Genomic DNA, 24512 nt, shown 5'->3' on the forward strand with positions numbered 1-24512 from the left:
TACAGGTGAGGTACTTGAGGCACAGAGCGGTCAGGTGACTTTTCCAAGGCCACACAGCTGATAATTGGTGGAGCCAGGATTCAAGCCCAGGTAAGCCAGCTCCAGATTCCACACTCTTTTTATTTTATTTTATTTTTTTGAGACGGAGTCCTTCTCAGTCACCCAGGCTGGGGTGCAGTGGCGCGATCTCCGCTCACTGCAAGCTCCGCCTCCCGGATTCACGCCATTCTCCCACCTCAGCCTCCCGAGTGGCTGGGACTACAGGCGCCCGCCACCACGCCCGGCTAATTTTTTATATTTTTAGTAGAGACGGGGTTTCACCGTGTTAGCCAGGATGGGCTTGATCTCCTGACCTTGTGATCCGCCTCCCAAAGTGCTGGGATTACAGGCGTGAACTGCCGCGCCCCGCCTGATTCCACACTCTTAACCATCCTTCTGTGTCCCTCTGTCAGAGAGGGCTACACAGCTGTGGCCTGTTATATAGGAGTAGTGTCATCTGTCAGTATACGTGGGGGACTGGTTCCAGGACCCTGAAGTATGCTCAGAGCCCCACATACTCACATCCCTGTACAACCTGCATGTACAAAGAGTTGGTCCTCCTTATACTCAGGTTTTACATCCTGAGAACATCATAGTTTTGATTCCCATTCAGTTGAAAAAAATCCGTGTATAGGTGCACCCATGCAGTTCAAACCGATGCTGTCCAGGGGCCAACTGTACTGTGCCTTAGTGAAGATGCATGAGCTAGAACTGTGTGTATCAACCTAGATACGTTCCAAACACATAATCATGGGGGAATAAACAAACTGCAGAAGGCTATGGAAGGTATTAATGCATTCATATAAAGTGCAAAACCATACAGGACAGTACTCTGTATCATTCACGAATCCAGGTTTATCTAGTGAAAGACTGCCTAGGCATAAAAACACCAAATTTCAGGATAGTGATTAATTTCCTGGGAGCGAATGGCACCAGGAGGGGGTAGGCTGGGAGCTCCAGCTGTGTCATTTTTATTTATTAAACCACAGCTTGGGCTGGGCATGGTGGCTCATGCCTGTAATCCCAACAATTTGGGAGGCTGAGGTGGGCGGATCACCTGAGGTCAGGAGTTCGAGACCAGCCTGGCCAACATGGTGAAACCCCGTCTCTACTAAAAATACAAAAAATTGCTGGGTGTGGTTGCACATGCCTATAATCCCAGCTACTCGGGAGTCTGAGGCATGAGAATTGCTTGAACCCAGGAGGCAAGGTTGCAGTGAGCCGAGATGGCACCACTGCACTCCAGCCTGGGCGACAAAAGTGAAACTCTGCCTCAGAAACAAACAAAACATAGCTGGAGCAAGCATGGCAAAGTATTAAGGATGGAGTGCTGGGTACATGAGTATTTGCTGTTGTTTCTTCGTATATACATAAGCTATTTTATAATATAAAGTTTCAGCCTGCCATGCATTTGTAACATTTTCAGATGAATTTGCATACATACATTTTGAACCAGCGTGTGTGATAGAGACTGGTTTCTTTAATCTGGAGTCTGCGCTTGGTGAACGCAGAGTTTCATACCCCTTAGTTACTGTGAGGGTCACCTCAGGAGTCTCAGCCCACAGGCAGCTAGGATCAGGATGCACCCCCTTTTAAGGATAGGGGGATTATGAAGTGTCCAAGTGGTGGCACAGAAGTGGAGACACTAGGGTGTCCAGATGTGGGTCCTGGCTTAGGGGAGAGGATTTATAAAGTAAAATGGCTGCAGAGATTCTGAATCAAGCACAGGTTGGAAGCATAGTGCTTTGTTGGCACATCACAGGCACTGCCTCCAGGGACATCGGAGGTGACTTCTGTTGAGTTTTGCTGACTGCACAGGAGACACTGTCATACCCACAAAGAATAGCAGGGGACATTTCTGCCAGAAACACCACTAAGACATTAGAAAAAATGATTGTAACCCAGCTACTCAGAAGGCTGAGACGGGAGGATCACTTGAGTCTAGGAGTTCAAGACCAGCCTGGGCAATGTAGGGAGACATCATCTCTAAAAAATAAAATAAGTTAGCCAGGCATTTGACGTGCACCAGTACATAGTCTCAGCTACTCAGGAGGTTAAGGCAGGAGGATCCCTGGAGCCCAGGAAGATGGAGGCTGCAATGAGCTATGGTGGCACCACTGCACTCCAGCCTGGGTGACAGCAAGACCTCGTCTCTTAAAAACAAACAAACAAACAAACAGAAAGATTGTAAGACAGCAAATGTCAACTTGAGTTAGTAGTTGAAAAAATAGGCTGGGCGGGGTGGCTCATGCCTGTAATCCTAGCACTTTGGGAGGCCGAGGCAAGCAGATCACGAGGTCAGGAGTTCAAGACCAGCCTGATCAATATTGTGAAACCCCGTCTCTTTTTGTATCTGTAGAAATACAAAAATGAGCCAGGCATGGTGGCGGGTGCTTGTAATCCCAGCTACTCGGGAGGCTGAGGCAGGAGAATCACTTGAACCTGGGAGGCAGAGGTTGCAGGAAAAAAAAAAAAAAAGAAAAAGGAAACACAGGCAAGCAGGAGTTCAAAGGGTGGGAACAAATCAGTGACGCGTGAACAGACTGATTTATGAGGGCAGGGGGCAGAGTCCAGCAGCTGCTCAAAGGCCTTTCTGCTTCTGTCGAAACAAGTACGTCACATGCAGAGCTCTAGGCCCTCCTGTGTCATCCGAAAGGATGGGGTGAAGGCCTGGGTCACCGAGGGGGCACAGGTCGCCCATAGGTCCGGCATGAGGAGGCCTTGGCCCACTGTGGGAGCGGGTGGTGCGGAAAGCCCACGAGGGCTCTTGAACATTCCCCAGCGCCCGACAGTGGCCAGCTGGGGACATCTCCCAGCCGCAGCTCAGCCTTCAACAGTCAAAAAGCCAGCATCACCCACAGCGCCATCCCCAGATCTATGCTAGGTTCTGCTGAGGTTCTAGGTGGGACTTTGAAAAGCAGAAGAAACAATGTTAAAACAGAAAGGAATTTGCCATTAGGGAGAAATGCTTTATTTTCACCAGATGACAAGCTTCAGGGTTTCTGATGAAAGTAGCTGCAATTTCTTCTTTCTCCTTCACGCCTGCTTCTGCTCCCCTCCCCTGTCCTCCCATCCTTTTTGCCATAATGGGGGAAGCCCTGAAAAACCCTGGTGTTTTCAGAGGCTGTGTGGAGCCCAAGGAAGGGGAGGGAAAGGAAGTGGGGCTCATTTACCGACCATTCAGTTCCTGATCGGGTTCCCCAAGAACCAGCTGGGACTCTCCAACCCAACCTCACTTCCCCTGGGGTCCCTGTCATTAGGCAGATGGCACCCCCGTGGCTGTCCCTGCCATGCTCCCTCAGACCCCTCCCTGCTGCCTCAGTTTCTTGGCCCTCCACCCTTCCCTGCCTCCTGCCTCTCCCTGTCTGCTCTTCTCGGGACCCAGGTTCCTTCTGTCTGTCCACAAGCATGCTCAGGTCTCCCCATCTTAAAAACAAGGTCCGGACCCCCTGAATAACCTCTCTCTTGCATTTCGCAAACATGCGCTTTTGGAAAGCAGTTTATGCTCTTGAATTAACTCACTGCTCCCACTTCCTCCTGCTGCCATCCAGGGCCTGCCCGTTCCCCCTCCAGCCTCCCCGTCAGCCAAGCCTGCCCTTGGCCAGGCCCTGTGGCAGCTTAAGGTGAAGTGGTCCAGCCTCTCAGCCGCACTGGACACCCTGACTGTCTCTTGCCCGGGGCCTCTCTCCCCTGCAGTCTTTGAGGCCTTGACCACTGGGGGGACTGCTCTTTGACCTCCTCCCTACTCTTAGTTTTTTTTTTTTTTTTTGTCTTTTTGTTTTTTTTAAATAACAGCTTTATTGAGATATAATTCACATTTTCTGTGCTGTCCCCATCTCGAAGTGTACCATATTCAGAGTTGCGCAGTGACTGCACAGTCCACTGTAGACCTTTTCCACCCCAGAAGGAACCCCGTGCCTCTTAGTGGTCACCCTCCATTTCCCTGCCATGCCCTCCAGGCCCAGGCATCATGAATCTGCGTAGGGCCTCTGATTTGCCTTCATTTTCACCTTCTCTGTCAACCCATGGTCTGCAGCCTTTGCTCTGCTCTGTACCCCAGGGACCCCTCTCACAGCACAGGTCTGCATTCTAGCTGTGCCAATGCTCCCCCGAAGCTCTCTGCACCCTTACCCTGGACAGTGGCCTCTTCCTGGCTGGTCCGCACCCCAGCCCGGCCTTCTGCTGCCCTCCCCAGCTCCAGGCTCCTGCAGTACCTTCTCTCCTCACCCCCTCCCTCACCGCTCCTAAGTCCACATGCAGGTTCACACCTGCTCATGCTTCCCACACCTCCATGCACTTTTCACACCTCCTCACATCACATCTCACACCTCCGCACACACTTCACACCTCACGCCTCCCACTCACACCTCCTCATGCCTCCCACTCACACCTCCTCACACCTCTCATACCTCCACACGTTTTTCACACCTCCTGTTATGGTTTGGCTGTGTCCCCATCCAAATCTCAACTTGAATTGTATCTCCCAGAATTCCCACATGTTGTGGGAGGGACCCAGCCCATGGGGGCTGGTCTTTCCCACACGATTCTCATGATAGTGAATAAGTCTCATGAGATCTGATAGGTTTATCAGGGGTTTCTGCTTTTGCTTCCTCCTCATTTTTTTTCTCTTGCCGCCACCATGTAAGAAATGCCTTTCGCCTCCTGCCATGATTCTGAGGCCTCCCCAGCCACGTGGAACTGTAAGTCCAATTAAAACTCTTTTTCTGCCTAGTCTTAGGTATGTCTTTATCAGCAGTGTGAAAATGGACTAATACAGTAAATTAGTACCAGGAGTGGGGTGTTGCTGAAAAGATACCCAAAAATGTGAAGCAACTTTGGAACTGGGTAACAGACAGAGATTGCAACAGTTGGAGGGCTCAGAAGAAGACAGGAAAATGTGGGAAAGTTTGGAACTTCCTAGAGACTTGTTGAATGGCTTTGCCCAAAATGCTGATAGCAATATGGTCAATAAAATCCAGGCTGAGGTGGTCTCAGATGGAGTTGAGAAACTTTTTGGGAGCTGGAGCAAAGGTGACTCTTGTTATGTTTTAGCAAAGAGATTGGTGGCATTTTACCCTTGCCCTAGAGATCTGTGGAACTTTGAACTTCAGAGAGATGATTTAGGGTATCTGGCAGAAGAAATTTCTAAGCAGCAAAGCATTTAGAGGTAACTTCAGCACTTTTAAAGGCATTCAGTTTTAAAAGGGAAACAGAATATAAAAATTCAGAAAATTTGCAGCCTGACTATACAATAGAAAGGAAAAACCCATTTTCTGGGAAGAAATTCAAGCAGGCTACAGAAATGTGTATAAGTAGCAAAGAGCCTAATGTTAATCCTCAAGACCATGGGGAAAATGTCCTCAGGCCATGTCAGAGACCTTCACGGCAGACCTTCCCATCATAGGCCCTAAGTCCCTTTTGTGGGCTGGGCCCAGGGTCCCCATGCTGTGTGCAGCCTAGGGACTTCGTGCCCTGTGTCCCAGCTGCTCCAGCCATGGCTGAAAGGGGCCAACGTAGAGCTCGGGCTATGGCTTCAGAGGGTGGAAGCCCCAAGCCTTGGCAGCTTCCGTGTGGTATTGAGCCTGCAGGTACCAGCAGTCAAGAACTGAGGTTTGGGAACCTCTGCCTAGATTTCAGAAGATGTATGGAAATGCCAGGATGTCCAGGCAAAAGTTTGCTGTGGGGGTGGGGCCCTCATGGAGAACCTCTGCAAGGGCAGTGCAGAAGGGAAATGTGGGGTCGGAGCCCCCACACAGAGTCCCTACTTGGGCACTGCCTAGTGGAGCTGTGAGAAGAGGGCCACTGTCCTCCAGACCTCAGAATGGTAGATCCACTGACAGCTTGCACCATTTGCCTGGAAAAGCCACAGACACTCAACACAGCCCGTGAAAGCAGCCGGGAGGGAGGCTGTACCCTGCAAAGCCACAGGGGTGGAGCTGCCCAAGACCATGGGAACCCACCTCTTGCATCACTGTGACCTGGATGTGAGACTTGGAGTCAAAGGAGATCATTTTGGAGCTTTAAAATTTGACTGATCTGCTGGATTTCAGACTTGCATGGGCCCTGTAACCAGTTTGTTTTGGCCACTTTCTCCCACTCGGAACGGCTGTATTTACCCAATGCCTGTATCTCCATTGTATCTAGGAAGTAACTAGCTTGCTTTTTGATTTTACAGGCTCATAGGCAGAAGGGACTTGCCTTATCACAGATGAAACTTTGGACTGTGGACTTTTGGGTTAATGCTGAAATGAGTTAAGACTTTGGGAGACTGTTGGGAAGGCATGATTGGTTTTGAAATGTGAGGACATGAGATTAGGAGGGGCCAGGGATGGAATGATATGGTTTGGCTGTGTCCCTCTTCAAACCTCAACTTGAATTGTATCTCCCAGAATTCCCATGTGTTGTGGGAGGGACCTGGGAGGAGGTAATTGAATCACGGGGGCTAGTCTTTCTTGTACTATTCTCGTGATAGTGAATAAGTCTCAGGAGATCTGATGGCTTTATCAGAGGTTTCCGCTTTTGCTTCCTCCTCATTTTTTTTCTCTTGCCGCTGCCATGTAAGAAGTGCCTTTCGCCACCCACCGTGATTCTGAGGCTTCCCCGGCCATGTAGAACTGTAAGTCCAATTAAACCTCTTTTTCTTCCCAGTCTCAGATATGTCTTCATCAGCAGCATGAAAACAGACTAATACACCTCCTCATACCTCCCATGCCTCCACACTTTTCATACCTCCTCACACCTCTCATACTGCCTCATGCTTTCCACACCTCCCATACCTCGACACACTTTTCACATCTCCTCCCATCTCCTCCCATCTCCCACACCTCCCACACCTCCCCATGCTTTCCTACACCTCTCATACCTCCTCACACCTCCCATGCCTCCTCACACTTCTCAGCACCTCCTCACAGCCCCCATGCCTCTCCACACCTCCCCATGCCTCCCCACACCTCCCCATGCCTCTCACACTTCCTACACCTCCTCACACCACTGGTGCTTATCACTGACATGTCTGTCTGCCTGTGTATTTCTCTGGGACAGGCCCAGCTTCTCCTCCTTTTTGCAATTCTTGGGTCCAACCCAGGGTCTGATGCAGACTCAGTGCTGAGTATCAGTTGACCTGACTTGAACACCACCAATTGGAAAGCCAGGATGATGTGAATTTTCATCTGGCCTCATTTGTTCCTAGCCTCTCATAGGGGTCACACCTCCCTCATTTTCATTCTTGTACATCTGGGGACACTGAGCAGGGGGTGCCCGTGCTGTCAAAGCACCAGAGAGTATGACAGCAGAATTCATGTCTGCCTCCCCACAGGAGCCGTCGCCTCTCCCAACTGAGTTCCTGCCAAGGTCAGTGGCAGCCAGTGCAGACTGGCAGAGATGAGCAGCCGGATATGAGAGCCCGGCCGGCCAGAGAGCCAGGGTGAGCCAGGAGGTTCAGCTCAAGTTCCAGACACCCACCAGTCTTTAGCAGAGTCTCTCAGAACACAGAGGGGAGTGGGTGGGAGAGTTTAGATTTTTGTTTTTGAAAACTTGGTTTATGCCCTTTAATTAATGAGGGCAAAAGTTGTACTGAAATTATGTGTGTGTGTGTGTGCTGATGTTATCTATGTAATAAGTTATATAGATAATGTAAGTACATATATATATTATTTCAGTTTCACATGCCAGGAATTCAAACACAACTTTAAAGAACTTAAGTTTAGGGATTAACTTGAAGGATTAAGGACGAGTTTCTAAGCACAGCTTGAATAGTGCCCAGATGAATTCGAGAGAGAGAGAGAGAGAGATGGATGGAGTTTTGCTCTTGTGGCCCAGGCTGGAGTGCAATGGTGTGATCTCAGTTCACTGCAACCTCTGCCTCCCGGGTTCAAGCAATTCTCCTGCCTCAGCCTCCCAAGTAGCTGGGATTCCAGGCGCCTGCCACCACACCCGGCTGATTTTTATAGTTTTAGAGGAGACAGGGTTTCACCATGTTGGCCAGGTTGGTCTTGAACTCCTGACCTCAGGTGATCCGCCTGCCTCAGCCTCTCAAAGTGCTGGGATTACAGGCGTGAGCCACTGCACCCAGCCTGAATTCAAGATATATTGCCACAAATTATAAAAAGTGGATAGCGCTTTTCAAAACCATGGTCAATGCTTTTATTTTGATGTTTGCACCATGGCTTTGAGCTTGGGAGGATGAAAATGACTGATTTAACATCAGATTGTGCCTGATATGCTGATGCCTTTTTCCCTCCAGGCAGGGAGGTGGACCTAGTGATGAAATGAGTAAGGGCTTGTGAGTTATCCGCATCTTGGCTGGCGTAAGTCATCCTTCCCTTTCAGGGCTAGAATGGTGAACTCCAGGCAGGGCTCTCTTGTACTCAGTGCATTGCTTGATCTGTGTTCATGTTCATGGGGTAAAGGCTGGGGAGCATCTTAAAGTTGCTGTTGCCTCTCCTTTGTTGTTGTTATTGTTATCATTACTCTTATTAAGGCTGCAGTGAACCTTCTGTTCATACTTGGTTCCACAGCGCAGTGCTTCCCAAACTGTATTCCCGGGAACACTCATTAGGAAGACTGTAATTGGTCAAGTAAATTTGGAAAACCGCTGTATACCGTATGCTTCTCTTGAAGATTGACAATATATTTGCCTTTGAAAGGCTCTTACAATTCCTGCAGGGGGAAAAAGTTTTCCTTGCAGTTTCTAAATTTGTTTGATCACGTGACATTTATTTCCAGTAATATTTCTTACCAATTTCCAGTTCTGCTGAACACCTTGAGAAGGCCTGCCTCAGAATAAATTCTTACAAGTGGAATTGTTGGGGCAAAGCATATGAACATTTATATACCGTGGCCAGGAGCGCTGCAGTACAGCCACTTCGTGTGTTGGGTAAGAGTAATCCAGGCGTGTTGAACTGGGTTACCCTACCGCTCAGTAAACCCCACCAAGTGGGCAAAATATCAAAACAGATTTTGATATTGAACGGGTCAAACACTTTTTAAAAAATTCTGTAGTTTCTTCTTCTCACTTTGGCATTTGTGAAGAAGCCTCAGTTATTAAAAGCAAGATCCCTCAGGCCTGTTTAACAGAAAGGCATTGTTCTGCGTTGCATGAAATCAGTAGCATATTTTGTAATGGAACTTTGGAGTCATGTATTAATCTATTTCTTGTTTCTAAGAGAGGTTGTTCGGTAACGTTTCTTTTTATGGATGTCAGAGAAATACCAAACGTGACGTGTCTTGCCTAAAATCCCGTGGTGGGTTGTCAGATAAAGCGGAACCAGGACTCCTTTAAAGGAGGGTCACTGTACTGAGCCATCTATTGTGCCGTTACCAGAGAAACATATTTTAATGTATGTATGGTGTAAATCCCTACCTCCTACCTACTTCCAAAAGGGATTTATGACAGAAAACTCATAGCAGAACCAAATAATTCTTCTAGAAGGTTGGAAGCCTCACCTGTGAAGCTCGGAGGAGGTTATAAAAGGGAAGAGGTGCTCACTTAGAAATCTTTAGGAATGGCTGGACACAGTGGCTAACGCCTGGAATCCCAGCACTTTGGGAGGCCGAGGTCGGTGGAGCACTTGAGGTCAGGCGTGAGCCACCGTGCCCGGCCGTCATAAGATCATTCTCTTTTGGGGTGTTTTTTTAAGAGCTGAGGCCTCACACTATGTTGGCGAGGGTGGTCTCGAACTCCTGGGCCCAAGCGATCCTCCCATTTCAGCCTCCTCCCTGAGAAGCAGCGGAGAGTGGATGTGACCGGGGGATTCATGAGGGAGAGGAGGACCGGGAGGGTATGCACACAGAGCACCGGGGTTCGGGAGCTTCAGGGGGCTGTGGGAAGAAAGGCCCCGAAGCCGAGGGTAGGTTTAGGAACTCCATGGAGAGCAGTTTGCTTGCAAGTGGGGAATGTGAGTCTTCTTTCCCCACACCAGCTTCACTGAGGTATAATTGACAAAGATGGAATATATTCAAAGTGTGCACCGTGATGTTTTGATAATACATGTACATATGGAATGATTCCCACAGTCAAGCTAGTTAACAACACGTCCATCACCTCACATAGTTGCCCACCCTTGTTTTGTGGTGAGAACACTTAAGATCTCTCTTAGCAAATTTCAGGTATACAATACATTGTTACTGACTGTAGTCAACACACTGCAGGAGAGCTCCCCAGGACTTACTCCACACGGCTGGAGGACACTGCGCTAAGTGAAACAAGCCAGTCACAGAAAGACAAATAGATCCCGCTTATATGTGGAATCTAAACAAGTTAGAACTCATAGAAACAGAGAGTACAGTGGTACTTGTGGTACAGTGGTACAGTGGTACAGTGGTGGTTGCCAGGGGCTGGGGGATGAAGGGGTGCGGCGGGAGAATGGAGTCCAGACTTGCCGGAATGGGGGTCTTCATATGCCTGACAGATTGTTTCTGAAAAGGTGTCCTCTCTCCTCCAGTCTTCCACACCCTTTCTTTCCTTCTCCCAGTACTGTACTGCAACCCCGTTGAACACCAGGGATCCATGTGCTCATGTGTAACTGCTCCACAGGCTATCCTAGTCCCCAGAGATCCCCCACTGCGATCCCCATGAGCCTGGACGCCTGCTTGAATTTCCAGCACGTGCTGTAGCAGTAGCAGCCTCCTTGTCTGGGGAGTGGAAGCATGCGTGGACACCTACCTTCTGCCTCCTCTTCACCTTCTCAAAGGCTCTGCCAGGCTGTCTGCCATCCAGTGTGTGTGGGCAATTCAGCAATTGTGAAGACTTAGGAAAGAGCTTGAGAAATGCCAGTCTGCAATATTTCTGTTTCAGAAAACAGTCCAATTTGATACTTCTTTTGTCCAAAGATGTTTTGTTATTTTAAATGTACTGCAAAGTTTGAGGCCTGGGTAGGCAGACACTTACTAATTTGGTGCCAGCAAAAATTCTAATAAAGAGAGTGGACTGTTTATCTTAAATAAGAATCTTAAGGCTGGGTGTGATGGCTCACACCTGTAATCCCAGCACTTTGGGAGGCTGAGGTGGGCAGATCACCTGAGGTCAGGAGTTCGAGACCAGCCTGGCCAACATGATGAAACCCCATCTCTACTAAAAATACAAAAAGTAACTGGGTGTGGTGACACCTGTAATCCCAGCTACTTGGGAGGCTGATGCAGGAGAATCACTTGAACCTGGGAGGCAGAGGTTGCAGTGAGCTGAGATGGCGCCATTGCACTCCAGCTTGGGCAACAAGAGTGAAATTCTGTCTCAAAAAAAAAAAGAATCTTAAGAGAAGTACTTGGCTATGGTAGACTAGTAATATATTTACTTTTGTTTTCTTTTTTAACCATGTTTGAATTCCTTTACTATTAAAACTGTATGTGCAACATAAGAAATATTTGGCATAACAAATGTGGACATTTCAATTACAAAAAACATGCCCCAGTGCTGGGGGATGAAGGGGCAGAGGAATTCCCAGTGATGGTATCAGTCTGGTTCTGTCAACATATTGGACCCCAACCTGCCATGTTTTTCTGTCGTTGCAGGTGATTTTCAAAGCCAAGTCAAAATATTCTCCAGAATTACTCAAATACCGGTAAGTACCGCGGGGCATCTCTTTCTGTGGTAGAAGGGGAAAGTGCCGACACATGAATCTCATCTCTCCATCGGGGTTTGCACACATCACTGCTCTGTGAGCCGCCAGAAGCAGTCCTGCCTGCTGGCTGCTGCCCACATTGTGCGCATCATGTGCATTGCCGGTGAGGGTCAGGTCATCAAATCATGACTTCATGAATCATGGAGACTTTCATCATACTTACCCAGTTCAGAAACAAGAGCCTGGTGCCTTTCCTAACAGGAGGAAATAGATGGGAATAAAATAGGTGTGTGTTGCCTCTAAACCTTTCTGAGGCTCTTGAGAAGTAAGAGCCTCAGCAGAAGGAAACAGGGTTCCTTGAAGATGCAGTGCTTTGCCAGGTGCTCCCCCTTCCCCATCCTGCACCTCCCACGCTCCCAGTGCAGGTGCAGGTGCAGGTGCAGGTGCAGGTGCAGGTGCAGGTGCAGCTGTGGAAGGGCCTCGCCCCTGCATCCTGCCACCTGGTGGCCTTACCCGCCTTGTCTCAGCTGCTGGTAGGCTCTGGCTCCTTGTTTTCCAGAACTTCAGCGCCCATTGAACCCTAAGTTGCACACAGCTGCTTGCAGGGTGTCCATCCACATCCAGAAATACCGTTCTGACCATTCAGTGCTCATTGAGGCACCAGGAGGAAGAATGTGTTCGAGCTGAGAAGTGGACACTCTATATTTGTAAAGATGGCTTAATGCAAAGGCTTGCAGAATCAGGCAGAGCAGGATATACAACATGCCAAAAGCATGGACACCGGGAGGCATGGACATTTTGTGGAAGAAGAGAGGCTTGTGCCGGAGTGTAATCTGGAAGGGAACCTCTTAAGTTATGTGAGGAGGGGGATCTGCATTTTCCTATGGAGGGGTTCTTAGCTCTCTGCAGAGGGGAGAGGCCTATGACTTTCCTAAGGCCAAGAACCAGTGGCTTAAAGAATAGTCAGGTTTGGCCAGGCACGGTGGCTCACGCCTGTAATCCCAGCACTTTGGGAGGCTGAGGTGGGCTGATCACTTGAGGTCAGGAGTTCGAGACCAGCCTGGCCAGCATAGTGAAACCCTGTCTCTACTAAAAATACAAAAATTAGCCGGGCGAGGTAGTGCACATCTGTTGTCTCAGCTACTTAGGAGGCTGAGGCGGGAGAATTACTTGAGCTCAGGAGGCAGAGGTTGCAGTGAGCCAAGATTGCACCACTGTGCTGCAGACTGGGCAACAGAGTGAGAATCCATCTCAAAACAAAAAAAGAATGGTCAGGTTTGACTGGGGTTGGGGGAGGAGAACAGGCCTCTAGAAGAGGCGAGGGGGTGCAGCGTGAATCCAGGGGTTCTGGCGTCTCTGCCCAGGAGAACTCCACTGCCACCAGCAAACATTTCTGAAAAGGTGACTCTGGCCATTGCCTCCTTGGGTCAAAATGAAAAATTATTTTGTCATTTTTAAAAATATGTTAAATCGTATACATATTTTATTTAAATATATATCATCTAAACATATGTAAAGACTTTTTACTTAAAATTCTGAAGGTGTAATAGTTTAATCCTGAGTTTATATCCAAGGCAACCAGTTCAGAAAGTTTCTCTCAAGTTCAGAAAGTTCTGTGAAGGTGCCTGGGCCAAGATACAAGTCCCAAGACTCACCGTCCCGGGCTTTGTTTTGTTTCTCACCTGATCTTGCTGTCTCCCTTCACTGCTTTGCATGTGGCTCAGTTCACGTCTCTACCAGACTCAGGTGGAACTTCAGCGTCCGCTGTGAGATGATGTTGGTTCCAAGGAGAGCAATTTAAAGTACAGGTTGAGTGTCCCTAATCTGAAATGCTTGGAACCAAAAATATTTCAGATTTCGGATTTTTTTTGGATTTTGAAATATTTGTTTATACAGGCTGGGCACAGTGGCTCACTCCTGTAATCCTAGCACTCTGGGAGGCCGAAGTGGGTGGATCATTTGAGGTCAGGAGTTTGAGACCAGTCTGGCCAACATGGTGAAACCCCGTTTCTACTAAAAATACAAAAATTAGCTGGGTATGGTGGCGGGTGCCTGTAATCCTAGCTACTCAGGAGGCTGAGACGGGAGAATCGCTTAAGCCTAAGGGGTGGAGGTTGCAGTGTGTGGAGATCATGCCACTGCACTCCAGCCTGGGCAACACAGCGACTCTGTCTCAAAAAAAAAAAAAAAAAAGGAAAAAGAAATATTTTTGTATACATAATGAGAGATGGGGGGATTGGATGGGACACAAATCTAACATGAAATGTATTTATGTTTCAGATACACCTTATACACATATCCTGAAGGCAATTTTATACAATGTTTTTAATAACTCAGCATAAAACAGTTGTAACTGTGTTTTGACTGCAATCCATCACATGAAGTCAGGTGTGGAATTCTCCAGTTGTGGCATCATGTTGATTGATGCTCAAAAAGTTTCAGATTTTGGAGCATTTCGGATTTTGAATTTTTGGGTTAGGGATGTTCAATCTGTATAAAGTACAAGTAGACAGTCCCTCTCTTCTCCAGTAACAAGATAGTAACCTCCCTGCATTGATAGTCTTTGTCCTGCATCCCCCCAACCAGAAATGTAGGTCAAAGCATGAGTGAAGATGGGCATGGGAGGAGAACATTCTGTCTGATCGGACCGTGGAACTGATTTTATCTTGGAAGCAGTTGAGGCTGGAGTAATTAGATGTCTTCTAGAGGTGGAATATGAAAGCACTGGTCAGAAAGGAAATTGTTTAAAAAGCTTTCAGCCTCTGAGCACGGGGACTGGGGTCTTCAGGTGAGAAGATACGCACGTGGGGCAGTCCTCCCTTGATCCTTGAGCCAAAGTATACCTCGAAGACAGGCTGCGCTGACATGTATGGCTGCATTTTATTGGGAAGGGATTTGCAGAAATGAAGGGAGAAGATGGGGAGAAATATAGTTGGATCCAGATGTTAAAAGTGAGATGTCTGGGACCGGGCGCAGTGGCTCACGCCTGTAATCCCAGCAGTTTGGGAGGCTGAGGCGGGCAGATCACCTGAGATCACGAGTTCGAGACCATCCTGGCCAACATGGTGAAATCCCATCTCTACTAAAAATACAAAAATTAGCCGGGTGTGATGGTGCATGCCTGTAATCTCAGCTACTTGGGAGGCTGAGGCAGGAGAATCACTTGAATCCAGGAGGTTGAGGTTGCAGTGAGCCGAGATTGCGCCATTGCACTCCAGCCTGGGCAATAAGAACAAAAACTCCATCTCAAAAAAAAAAAAAAAAAAAAAAAAAGTGAGATGTTTAGGCCAGCGAAGTTGGAGAGTTCCTTGAAACAGGAGGGTGAGGTTTCAATGGGACATGCCTGTTAATCCAGTGCTAGTGATTTTGTTGCCAAATATAAAGAAATACTAGGAGTTACTCCTGTGTAGGCACATCTTTAGTCTCATCTATAGAATTCCTCAGTTCTCTTAAACCAGATGCCGCTAGAGACATTTCAGGCCACAGTCTCTCCCTTGAGATGCTTTGGTATGTTGGCTTCCCTAATTTAATCATAACTCACTGGAAATAAAACATGAGCCATTAGCCTAGAACTAGTTAAAACTTTCCACTCCAATCTATTCCTGTAGTAATTCATTGGTTTTGAAGATGATTTATATTCAACTCAGCCAAGAATCACTTTATTTTTCACTTAAAATCACCTCTGTCCTCCCACATCTGCTAGCTCAGAGTTTTGCTGGAGTGGAAGGCAATTTGATTCGGGCTTTCTCTTTCTCAGTCTATGTATTTGAATTTATTTGGTTTAAGAAATGTGAACATTTGGCATGGGAGTGCTCAAGAGCACGTTGATTTTAAACGTTTCCAACTGTTTGCCCTCTAGCTTTGTGATTTTTTTAAATAAGTAAAAAATATAGTGAGCCAGGTTTTCCCGTTTTTTTTTTGTTTTTTTTTTTTTTTTTTTTTTTTAAGAGACAAGGTCTCACCCAGGCCAGAGTGCAGTGGTGGTGGTGCAGTCATAACTCACCATAGCTTTAATCTCCTGGGCCCAAGCGATCCTCCTGCCTCTGCTTCCTGAGTAGCTGGGAATACAGGTGCATGTCACCACATCCAGCTGATAAAAAAAAATTTTTGCCGGGCGTGGTGGCTCATGCCTGTAATCCCAGCACTTTGGGAGGCCAAGGCAGGCGGATCACGAGGTCAGGAGATCGAGACCATCCTGGCTAACACAGTGAAACCCCGTCTCTACGAAAAATACAAAAAATTAGCTGGGCGCAGTGGCAGGCGCCTGTAGTCCCAGCTACTCGGGAGGCCGAGGCTGGAGAATGGCGTGAACCCGGGAGGCGGAGGTTGCAGTGAGCCGAGATAGCGCCACTGCAGTCTGGCCTGGGTGAAAGAGCCAGACTCCGTCTCAAAAAAAAAAAAAAAAAAAAATTTTTTTGTAGAGACAGGGTCTTACTATGTTGTCCAGGCTGGTCTTGAATTCCCGGACTCAAGCGACTCTCCCGCCTCAGCCTCCCAGAGTGCTGGGATTACAGGTACACGCCACCATGCCTGGCATGCTTTTCCCTTTCTTTAAGTGAAAAAGCAGTGGCTCATGTTTGTAATCCCAGCGCTTTGGGAGCCTGAGGTGGGAGCATCACTTGACCCCAGGAGTTCAAGACCAGCCGTGACAACAGAGCAAGATCCCATCTCTACAAAATAAAAAAAATCAGCTGGGCGTGGTGGTGCGCGCCTGTATTCCCAGCTACTCAGAATGCCGAGGTGAGAGACTTGCTTGAGCCTAGGAGGTTGAAGCTGCAGTGAGCTGTGATTGCACTACTGCTCTCCAGCCTGGGTGACAGAGCAAGACCCTGTCTCAAAAAGAAGAGAAGAAAGAAAGGGAGGAAAGGAAGGGAGGGAGGGAGGGAAAGAGAGAGAGAGAGAAAGGAAGAAAGGAAGGAAGGGAAAGAGAAAGAAAGGGAGGGAAAGAGAGAGGAAGGAGGGAGGGAGGGAAACAGGAATAAAGGAAGGAAGGAATCGATGGTATTGGGAGATCAATTTAAACAATGCTTTACCCCTTGCTTCTGTTCCCTCACAGTGGGAGGTGGTCAGGCACTGTTGTGCTGGCTGCCTTGAAGACTCGCCTCATCCCTGCATTTGCTGACCAGCAGCACTGAGCCTTCTGGTCCTACAGACAAAGTGGTTTTCCCAGATGCTGGGTCACACTGATTGTTTCATTTCTTTGGGTCATTTCTGTCATCATGCCAGGATGAGCTGTGTATCCTGGCCCTATGGTTTAGGTTAAAAAGAAGTAGTTTTGGGGGCAGTGTACAAAACTCTGTTTCTGTGGAAACATACTTTTTTGATACAGTTTATTCTGGCCCCCTTTGAAAACTCTCTCGCCACACCTCCAGATCGCTCCCTTTCTACCACAGCTGCAGGCATAGAGGGAAAAAAAACTTGTTTTGCAAGATGGTTTTGCATTATAAAAGTGATAACAAGCATATTAGGAAAAAATTATACAATAGAAAAAGATAGACATTTTGTGAATATAGACATGTGGAAAGAAAGAAAGCAAGTCCACTGAACTTTCCCTCCTCCCAACATAAACCCCCTCCAGCCCTGAGGAAATACAATGATGTCTTCCATTGTAGGTTTTTATACAGATTGCCCAAGACAAAGTTGATGTCTATTTGCATTTCCAATTTTGCATCCTGACTTTTTAACTTGATGTTAGGTCACACATATTTTTTCCATATTGTTTCAAATCTCCCAACACAGCCTCCTTTCCTAAGATAATAACAGGCTTTTGTTTAGTAGACTGAACAAAGCCTCCTAAAGGCTCTGAGAATAGGATTTGATAGATAAAAATCAAGAAGGAGGAAGGTTCCAGGCAGAAAAATCAGCTTGCAGAAAGACAGGAGGTGGAGACACCCGGACATGTTTAAAACATGGAGTCGACCAGCTTGATTAGCATGTAGCCTGTCCATAGATTGAGCTGCCTCTTGAGTGCTGGGTTCTGGAAGATGCGGGGTGGGGCTTTAGGGCAAAGGTGAATAGGAAACTACATTAGTTCTGGTCAGAGGCATGAGACTGTGTGAGGCTGGCACAGGAGGCATGGATAGAGTGGGAATGAAGAATCTACTGACCTTGACAATGGATTATATAGGGGGGTGGATGGAATCAAAGACGAACATTACAGTTAGAGTCTATGAGAAGCTATGGCACCTTTAACAGAAATAGGAACACTTAGAGGCGTGTTAGAAGAGGGACACTGGGGCTGGGTGTGGTGGCACGTGCTTGTAGTTCTAGTTACTCAGGAGGCTGAAGTGGGAGAATCATTCGCTCAAGCCCAGGAGTTCAAGGCTGCATTGAGCTAGGATTGCATCACTGTACTCCAGCCTGGGTGACAGAGCAAGACCCCAACTCAGAAAAAAAGGACATTGGGAATTGAGTTTGGGACATGCTGGCTTGAGGGGCGGGGCCTCCGAATGGCAGGCTGTTAGGGAAATGAGTCTGGAACTCAGATCAGAGGCATGGCTTGAGACAAAAGATGTTTGAACTCAGTCATACAAAAGTCATGATTGAAGCTACAGAAACAAGCATATTTTCTGAGGAAGAGTGTAGGCCAGGTGCAGTGGCTTACAGCTGTAATCCCAGCGCTGTGGGAGGCCGAGACGGGAGGATCACTTGAGGCCAGGAGTTCGAGACTGCAGTGAGCCATGATTGTGCCACTGCATTCCAGCCGGGGTGACACAGAGAGATGCTGTCTCTTAAAAAATACAGAAACTCATAAGGGAAAACAAATTTTCTACTTATTAAGTGGAAGTGGGTGATTGTCAAGGTCTTCATCCTCATTGTGTTCATGCTGAGTAAGTGGAGGAGGAGGAGGGAGAGGAAGGTCTTGCTGTGTCAAGGGTGGCAGTGGAGGAAAATCCATACGTAAGTGGCCCTGCACAGTTCAAACCTGTATTGCTCAAGGGTCAACTGTATTTCAAACAGCACCCACGAGGAATCATCTGGAAAACGTAAGTGGCCAGACAGTGCATTCCCCCAGAGGCTGCTGCGTGGAGTGTGTGTACACAAGGGTTCTGGATGTTTCCATCTAGCACTCTTCACAAAAGCACAGCAGATAAAATAATAAAAGCAGGGCTTTTGAGAATCTGGAATACAGATTTTTGGTAACTCCCAAGTGGCCCTGCCTTTGTCTGTCTCCACAGCTCCTTTGGCCCATACCCCCCTCCCCTGATTCCCCCATCACTGTGAGAACATGGGGCAGAGCACATGAAAACCGTAATACCTCCCTGTAAGCCAGGCGCGCCCTCAAAGCTCCACAGGCATTATTTCCCTGGCCCACTCCGTGGCCCCGAGAGACTGACACGGAACACCTCCAGCTCTAGAGAGGAGGAAGCAGCGGGGCTTGCTTGGTTAGGTGACTGGCTCAAGGTCGCATGCAAATTTCAGTTTCCTGATTCTGACCTCCTACACCAAGGGCTTTACAACAGGTTCCAGGAAGAGAAGAGACACTCCCATGTTGAATGCACAGTGTTCCATAGTGCAAGATGATCCTGACCATGAAAACATGAAGCAAAGAGTGTGTCATAGAATTGAAGGATAGGCACTTAGTGGGAGCCTGGCATGGCATTTTGAGGCTGGGGATGTGGGAGGGTGGGGCTGCCCCTCTCATGCCCACAGTCTGGTGGGGAAGAGGTTGGAGGTGCGGAGGGAACAGCAGGGCCTGTGACATGAGAGAGTGAGGGGCCTTGCTCAGCGATCAGGGTCTAGAAAAGAATCTGTCCATGGCAAATCATTAACGTTTCTGTTTGAAAAGCTCTGAGTGCACCATGACGCAGCGCTCTCCGTCATCACACAGCTCTCTCTCATCACACGTCACACAGCTCTTGAGGGGTGGGGAGCACTGTTCCCATCCCACTGCAGCCGTGCTGGGGTGGCGGCTCCCCTCCTGCATGTCCGACTCGCTCATCTCTCCGATGCAAGTACTTTGTCCCTCCTCCAGGGCACACACGTTCCTTACCGTGGCACCTTCCTGCCCCTTGAGCTGCTTGGGGGCCCGGGCCGCCTCGTCTTCATCCCACTCTCTCAGCATGGGCCTGATGAGCAGCCAGCCCCCAGCACAGGGCTCTGCAGGGAGAAGCCTGCAGTCCTTTCTGCCTCCCCAGAAAGTTGTTTAATTCCCCTATGACAGGTCATTTCCCCACTAGCCAGGGGAAGACCTAGCAGCTGCTGTGCTTAGAGCATTCATAGGAAATAAACAGGCAGCCCTTGATAGCTGACGTCATGCTTTTTGGACTGACTCATTCCTTCTTCCCTCCCTCCCTCTTAAACCTTCTTCGTGGAGACCCTGCCACCTACAGTGTGGATGGAGAGAGTGGAAATGGAGAGGCTCATTTCCTGTGGGACTTTCTGTCTAGGGAGACCCAGGCATTGATCAGATGGTCGCCTGTTTTGCTATAAACTGTGATAAGTCTGTGAAGTTAAAATACAGGGAACCAGGAGAGCAGATGTCAGAGAAACCTGACTGCCTGTGTACCCATGGTGTGTGTGCGTGTGAGGAGGTACAGGGAGGGTCAGGGGTGTGTTTGCTGCAGTGCTGTTTGAGCTAAGATCTAGAGGATGAGCAGGAGCCGGGTAGACAAAGTTCTTTGGTAGAACTGGGTTCTGAAAGTTATGTGAGAGATTTTGCCAGTGGGTAGTAAATTATTAATTACAAGACATAAAATGCCATTCAGATTAGCCTGAGTAAGTGGGGGGTTGTTATGTCACACTGGAATATGAGGGCAGGAAATAAAACTGCAGCTGGGCATGGACCTGGGTGGGGTGGAACCAAGGTCTCTTTGGGCCATATCCCCTGCCCCTCTCTGTCTCTTTTTCTCTGTCTTCCTCTTTCTCTCTCTACCCCCTCCCTCTCCCTCCCCACTGACTTATCATCAGTGGCATGTCTAGAGCTGGGACTGGAATCCCAGTTTCCATGTCCGGGTCTTTCCATAGATTTTACACAGGTCACTTAGGAAGTGTGTAGCTCTGAGAAACTACAGGTTAAAAATGGCCAGTGAAGTAGAGTTTTGCATCTGTTGATCCTTGGGCAGTTGCTGTGGCAGTTTTGTTTTTGTTTTTGTTTTTTGAGACTGAGTCTCACTCTGTCCCCCAGGCTGGAGTGCAGTGGCGCGATCTCGTCTCACTGCAACCTCCACCTCCCGGTTCAAGTGATTCTCCTGCCTCAGCCTTCCAAGTAGCTGGGATTACAAGTGTGTGCCACCACACCCAGCTAATTTTTGTATTTTTAGTAGAGACGGGGTTTCACCATGTTGGCCAGGCTGGTCTTGAACTCCTGACCTCAAGCAATCTGCCTGCCTTGGCCTCCCAAGTTACCAGGATTAGAGGCATGAGCCACTGCACCTGGCCTGTGGCAGATTTTTAATCACATTAGTGAGTGCTCTCTGGCCTCCACGTCAATAATGACTTTTGGGGGTAAAATGCATTATACAAATTCATTATCTCACCTAATCCCCACAAAAGACCTATAAATAAGGTAGGTATTATGTAGTCTTATTTTCAAGTGATGGAACGAAGGCTCAAAGAGGTTGCATTTTGTCTAAGTTAATTCTAACAATGTGGAGTTGTCAGAATGCCTGTAAAACCCCGTCCCGAGCTGTGCTCTTCACTCTTCGCTGTGAGTAGGAAGCGCTCAGCGAGTGTCCACGCCAGCCAACGTGTGTGAGCTCTCAGTCCTCACAACATCCCACAGATGGGGAAAGTGGGGTTCAGAGAGGTAAAGGACCATCCAGAGGCACAATTTGGGGTCAGTTTGTAATTTGAATCTGGGAATGTCTGTTGCCAAAGTCCAAGCTCTCAAATGTCACCTTTGGTATGTCTGCTTCTAGTTCACCAAAACACATCTCAGTTTCCTTCTAGACTGACCTGGGATGTGCAGCTGACAAGTTGCTCTCATGCCTTCCAGGTTACCCCTCTACCTGGCCTCCCTCTTCATCAGCCTTGTTTTCCTGTTGGTGAATTTAACCTGTGCTGTGCTGGTAAAGACAGGAAACTGGGAGAGGAAGGTTATCGTCTCCGTGAGAGTGGCCATTAATGACACGCTCTTCGTGCTGTGTGCCGTCTCACTCTCCATCTGTCTCTACAAAATCTCTAAGATGTCCTTAGCCAACATTTACTTGGAGTCCAAGGTAGGTGGAAATGTGGTCAAGATCCCTCCCATGAAACATGTTCTAAAAAGAGTTTCCTGGTTTGCAAAAGTACATTTTGATGAATTTTAGACTTGATTTTGCCTTGACTTTCTCTGTTTTATTGTCTCCCACACAGGGGCTACTTGAGGCTTTTTTTTTTTTTTTTTTTTTTTTTTTTTGAGATGGAGTCTCACTCTGTCTCCCAGGCTGGAGTGCAGTGGTGCGATCTCGGCTCACTGCAAGCTCCGCCTCCCGGGTTCACGCCATTCTCCTGCCTCAGCCTCCTGAGTAGCTGGGACTACAGGCGCCCGCCACCACGCCTGGCTAATTTTTTGTATTTTTAGTAGAGACAGGGTTTCACTGTGTTAGCCAGGATGGTCTCGATCTCTTGACCTTGTGATCTGCCCGCCTCGGCCTCCCAAAGTGCTGGGATTATAGGCGTGAGCCACCGTGCCCGGACTACTCAAGGCTTTTAACAACAGAACTGTGGTTTTTAATAGGAAGGGTTGAATCATAGGTTGTCAGAATACCACCGAGCTCACCCCTGTGGCACACAAGCTAACAAAGCACTACTGGCAAAAGAAAATAATATCGTAGATTTAGTTAATGACTGTCTAATACCGTACTCAAAAGTCAGTTTTAGTTTTTTGGTCATGTTAACTGTCCATTTTGAGCCAGGGGTCTTTTAAGTGTCTTTGGAAATTGACAGCTTCATCATGTGGGGCACAAATCATTGATTTCCAGGTAATTCCAAGCCCGAGTCACATTAGAGCTCCTGTATTCCCGGCCTCAGAGACTCTGGACAGAGCGATCCTGAGCTCCGCCCCAGCTGTTGTCCCTGTGAGATTGTTTACTTGCCTCCTGGAGCCAGAGGCCCTGGCCTGGGCTCACCTGCTGTGTGGAGAAGCCAAGAAGACCCTCCTGGAGCCGAGCAGTGGCCATTAGAGAGTTAGCAACTAAGCCGTCTGACTTTCTTGCTCACACACTCTAGGCCACAGGAAAATGGTGCATATTTTAACCCCATTAAAGGCATCTCCAAACAAAGTCCCAGGGTCCATGTGAAGACACTTGAAATTGTAGGAAGGAGTGTGAAAAGGATTCTGATAGAAGACCCAGCGAGACCACAGTGCCCTGAGATCCCAAAGGGCTGATACCAGGTGGGGGCTGGGGAAGGGGCTAGTGTCTCAGACCTGGAGTGTGCCATACCTTCTGCTCGCTCTTTTCCAGGGCTCCTCCGTGTGTCAAGTGACTGCCATCGGTGTCACCGTGATACTGCTTTACACCTCTCGGGCCTGCTACAACCTGTTCATCCTGTCATTTTCTCAGAACAAGAGCGTCCATTCCTTTGATTACGACTGGTACAATGTATCAGACCAGGTCAGTTGGGGGCGCTGAGGAGGTGTCACCAGACCAGGGACCCTTGGTATCCTCGAGGCATTGGTTCCAGGACCCCAGAAAATACCAAAATCTGGATGCTCAAGTCCTTGATATAAAATGGTGTAGTATCTGCATATAACCTACACACATCCTTCTGTATACTTTAATCTCTAGATGACTTACAATACCAAATACAACACAAATGCTATGTAAACAGTTGTTATACTACATTGTTTGAAAATTTGTTTTTAATTGTTATTAGTATTTTTTATTTTCAAATATTTTTGATCCGTGGATGGTTGAGTCTGCACATGTGGAACCCACTGATAAGGAGGGCCGACTGTATTTGCATGTCAGTGGTTCACATTGGCAGAGAAGTACACGCTCCTTGTTTTTGCTGGTGAATGACTGAGTGACCTTGAGAAGTCACTTCCCTGTGTGGCATCTGAACTCATCTGTCACATGGGATCACAGCACCTGCCTTGTTCCCTTTCACATGTCTTTGAGAAAACCAGGAGATTACATATATGTATGTATCCACATACATGTGTACACACATACTTTTCACTCCATTCTCCCTCTTAGGGCTTTTGTTAAGCAGTACTTAATTTTTTTTTTTTTTTTTTTGAGATGGAGTTTCGCTCTTGTTGCCCAGGCTGGAGTGCAATGGCACAACCTGCCTCCCCGGTTCAAGCAATTCTCCTGCCTCAGCCTCCAGAGTAGCTGGGGATAACAGGCACCTGCTACCATACCTGGCTAATTTTTTGTATTTTTAGTAGATATGGGGTTTCACCATGTTGGTCAGGCTGGTCTTGAACTCCTGACCTCAGATGATCCACCCACGTTGGCCTCCCAAAGGGCTGGAATTACAGGCATGAGCCACCATACCCGGCTAATTTTGTATTTTTTAGTAGAGATGGGGTTTCACCATGTTGGCCAGGCTGCTCTCAAACTCCTACCTCCACCTCCCAGGTTCAAGCAATTCTCCTGCCTCAATCTCCAGAGCAGCTGGGACTACAGGCACACGCTACCATACCTGGCTAATTTTTGTATTTTTAGTAGAGACAGGGTTTTACCATGTTGGCCAGGCTGGTCTCGAACTCCCGTCTCAGGTGATCCACCCACCTCGGCCTCCCAAAGTGCTAGGATTACAGGCAGAAGCCACCACACCAGCCAGTACTTAATTTTTTTAACGTGCTTCCATATAAATGTAAGATGATACTATTAAAGGGTGACATTTTCAAAGATTAAGCAAATTGTATTCAGATTTCAGAAAATACATAGGACTGTGAAGTTATGAGAATGTTTTTGTTTTTTTGTCATCATCCTCAGGGAGAGAATGTTTTTAATGGAGCGTGCACACAGCATTTGAGAAAAT

The 24512-nt window shown here is 47.9% G+C and overlaps 1 protein-coding gene across 1 annotated transcript in view; it reads left to right on the forward strand.

Annotated features, from left to right (window-relative positions):
- Positions 1-24512, forward strand: part of GPR137B (G protein-coupled receptor 137B) — a 75115-nt gene that overhangs the window by 15639 nt on the left and 34964 nt on the right. Inside the window, exons 2-4 of the mRNA XM_055234433.2 lie at positions 11548-11597; positions 21535-21757; positions 22985-23134. Coding sequence (XP_055090408.1) covers positions 11548-11597; positions 21535-21757; positions 22985-23134 — 423 coding nt within the window. The remainder of the gene's footprint in view (positions 1-11547; positions 11598-21534; positions 21758-22984; positions 23135-24512) is intronic.

This window comes from Symphalangus syndactylus, chromosome 19 (assembly GCF_028878055.3).
Source record: "Symphalangus syndactylus isolate Jambi chromosome 19, NHGRI_mSymSyn1-v2.1_pri, whole genome shotgun sequence".
Lineage (NCBI taxonomy): Eukaryota > Metazoa > Chordata > Mammalia > Primates > Hylobatidae > Symphalangus > Symphalangus syndactylus.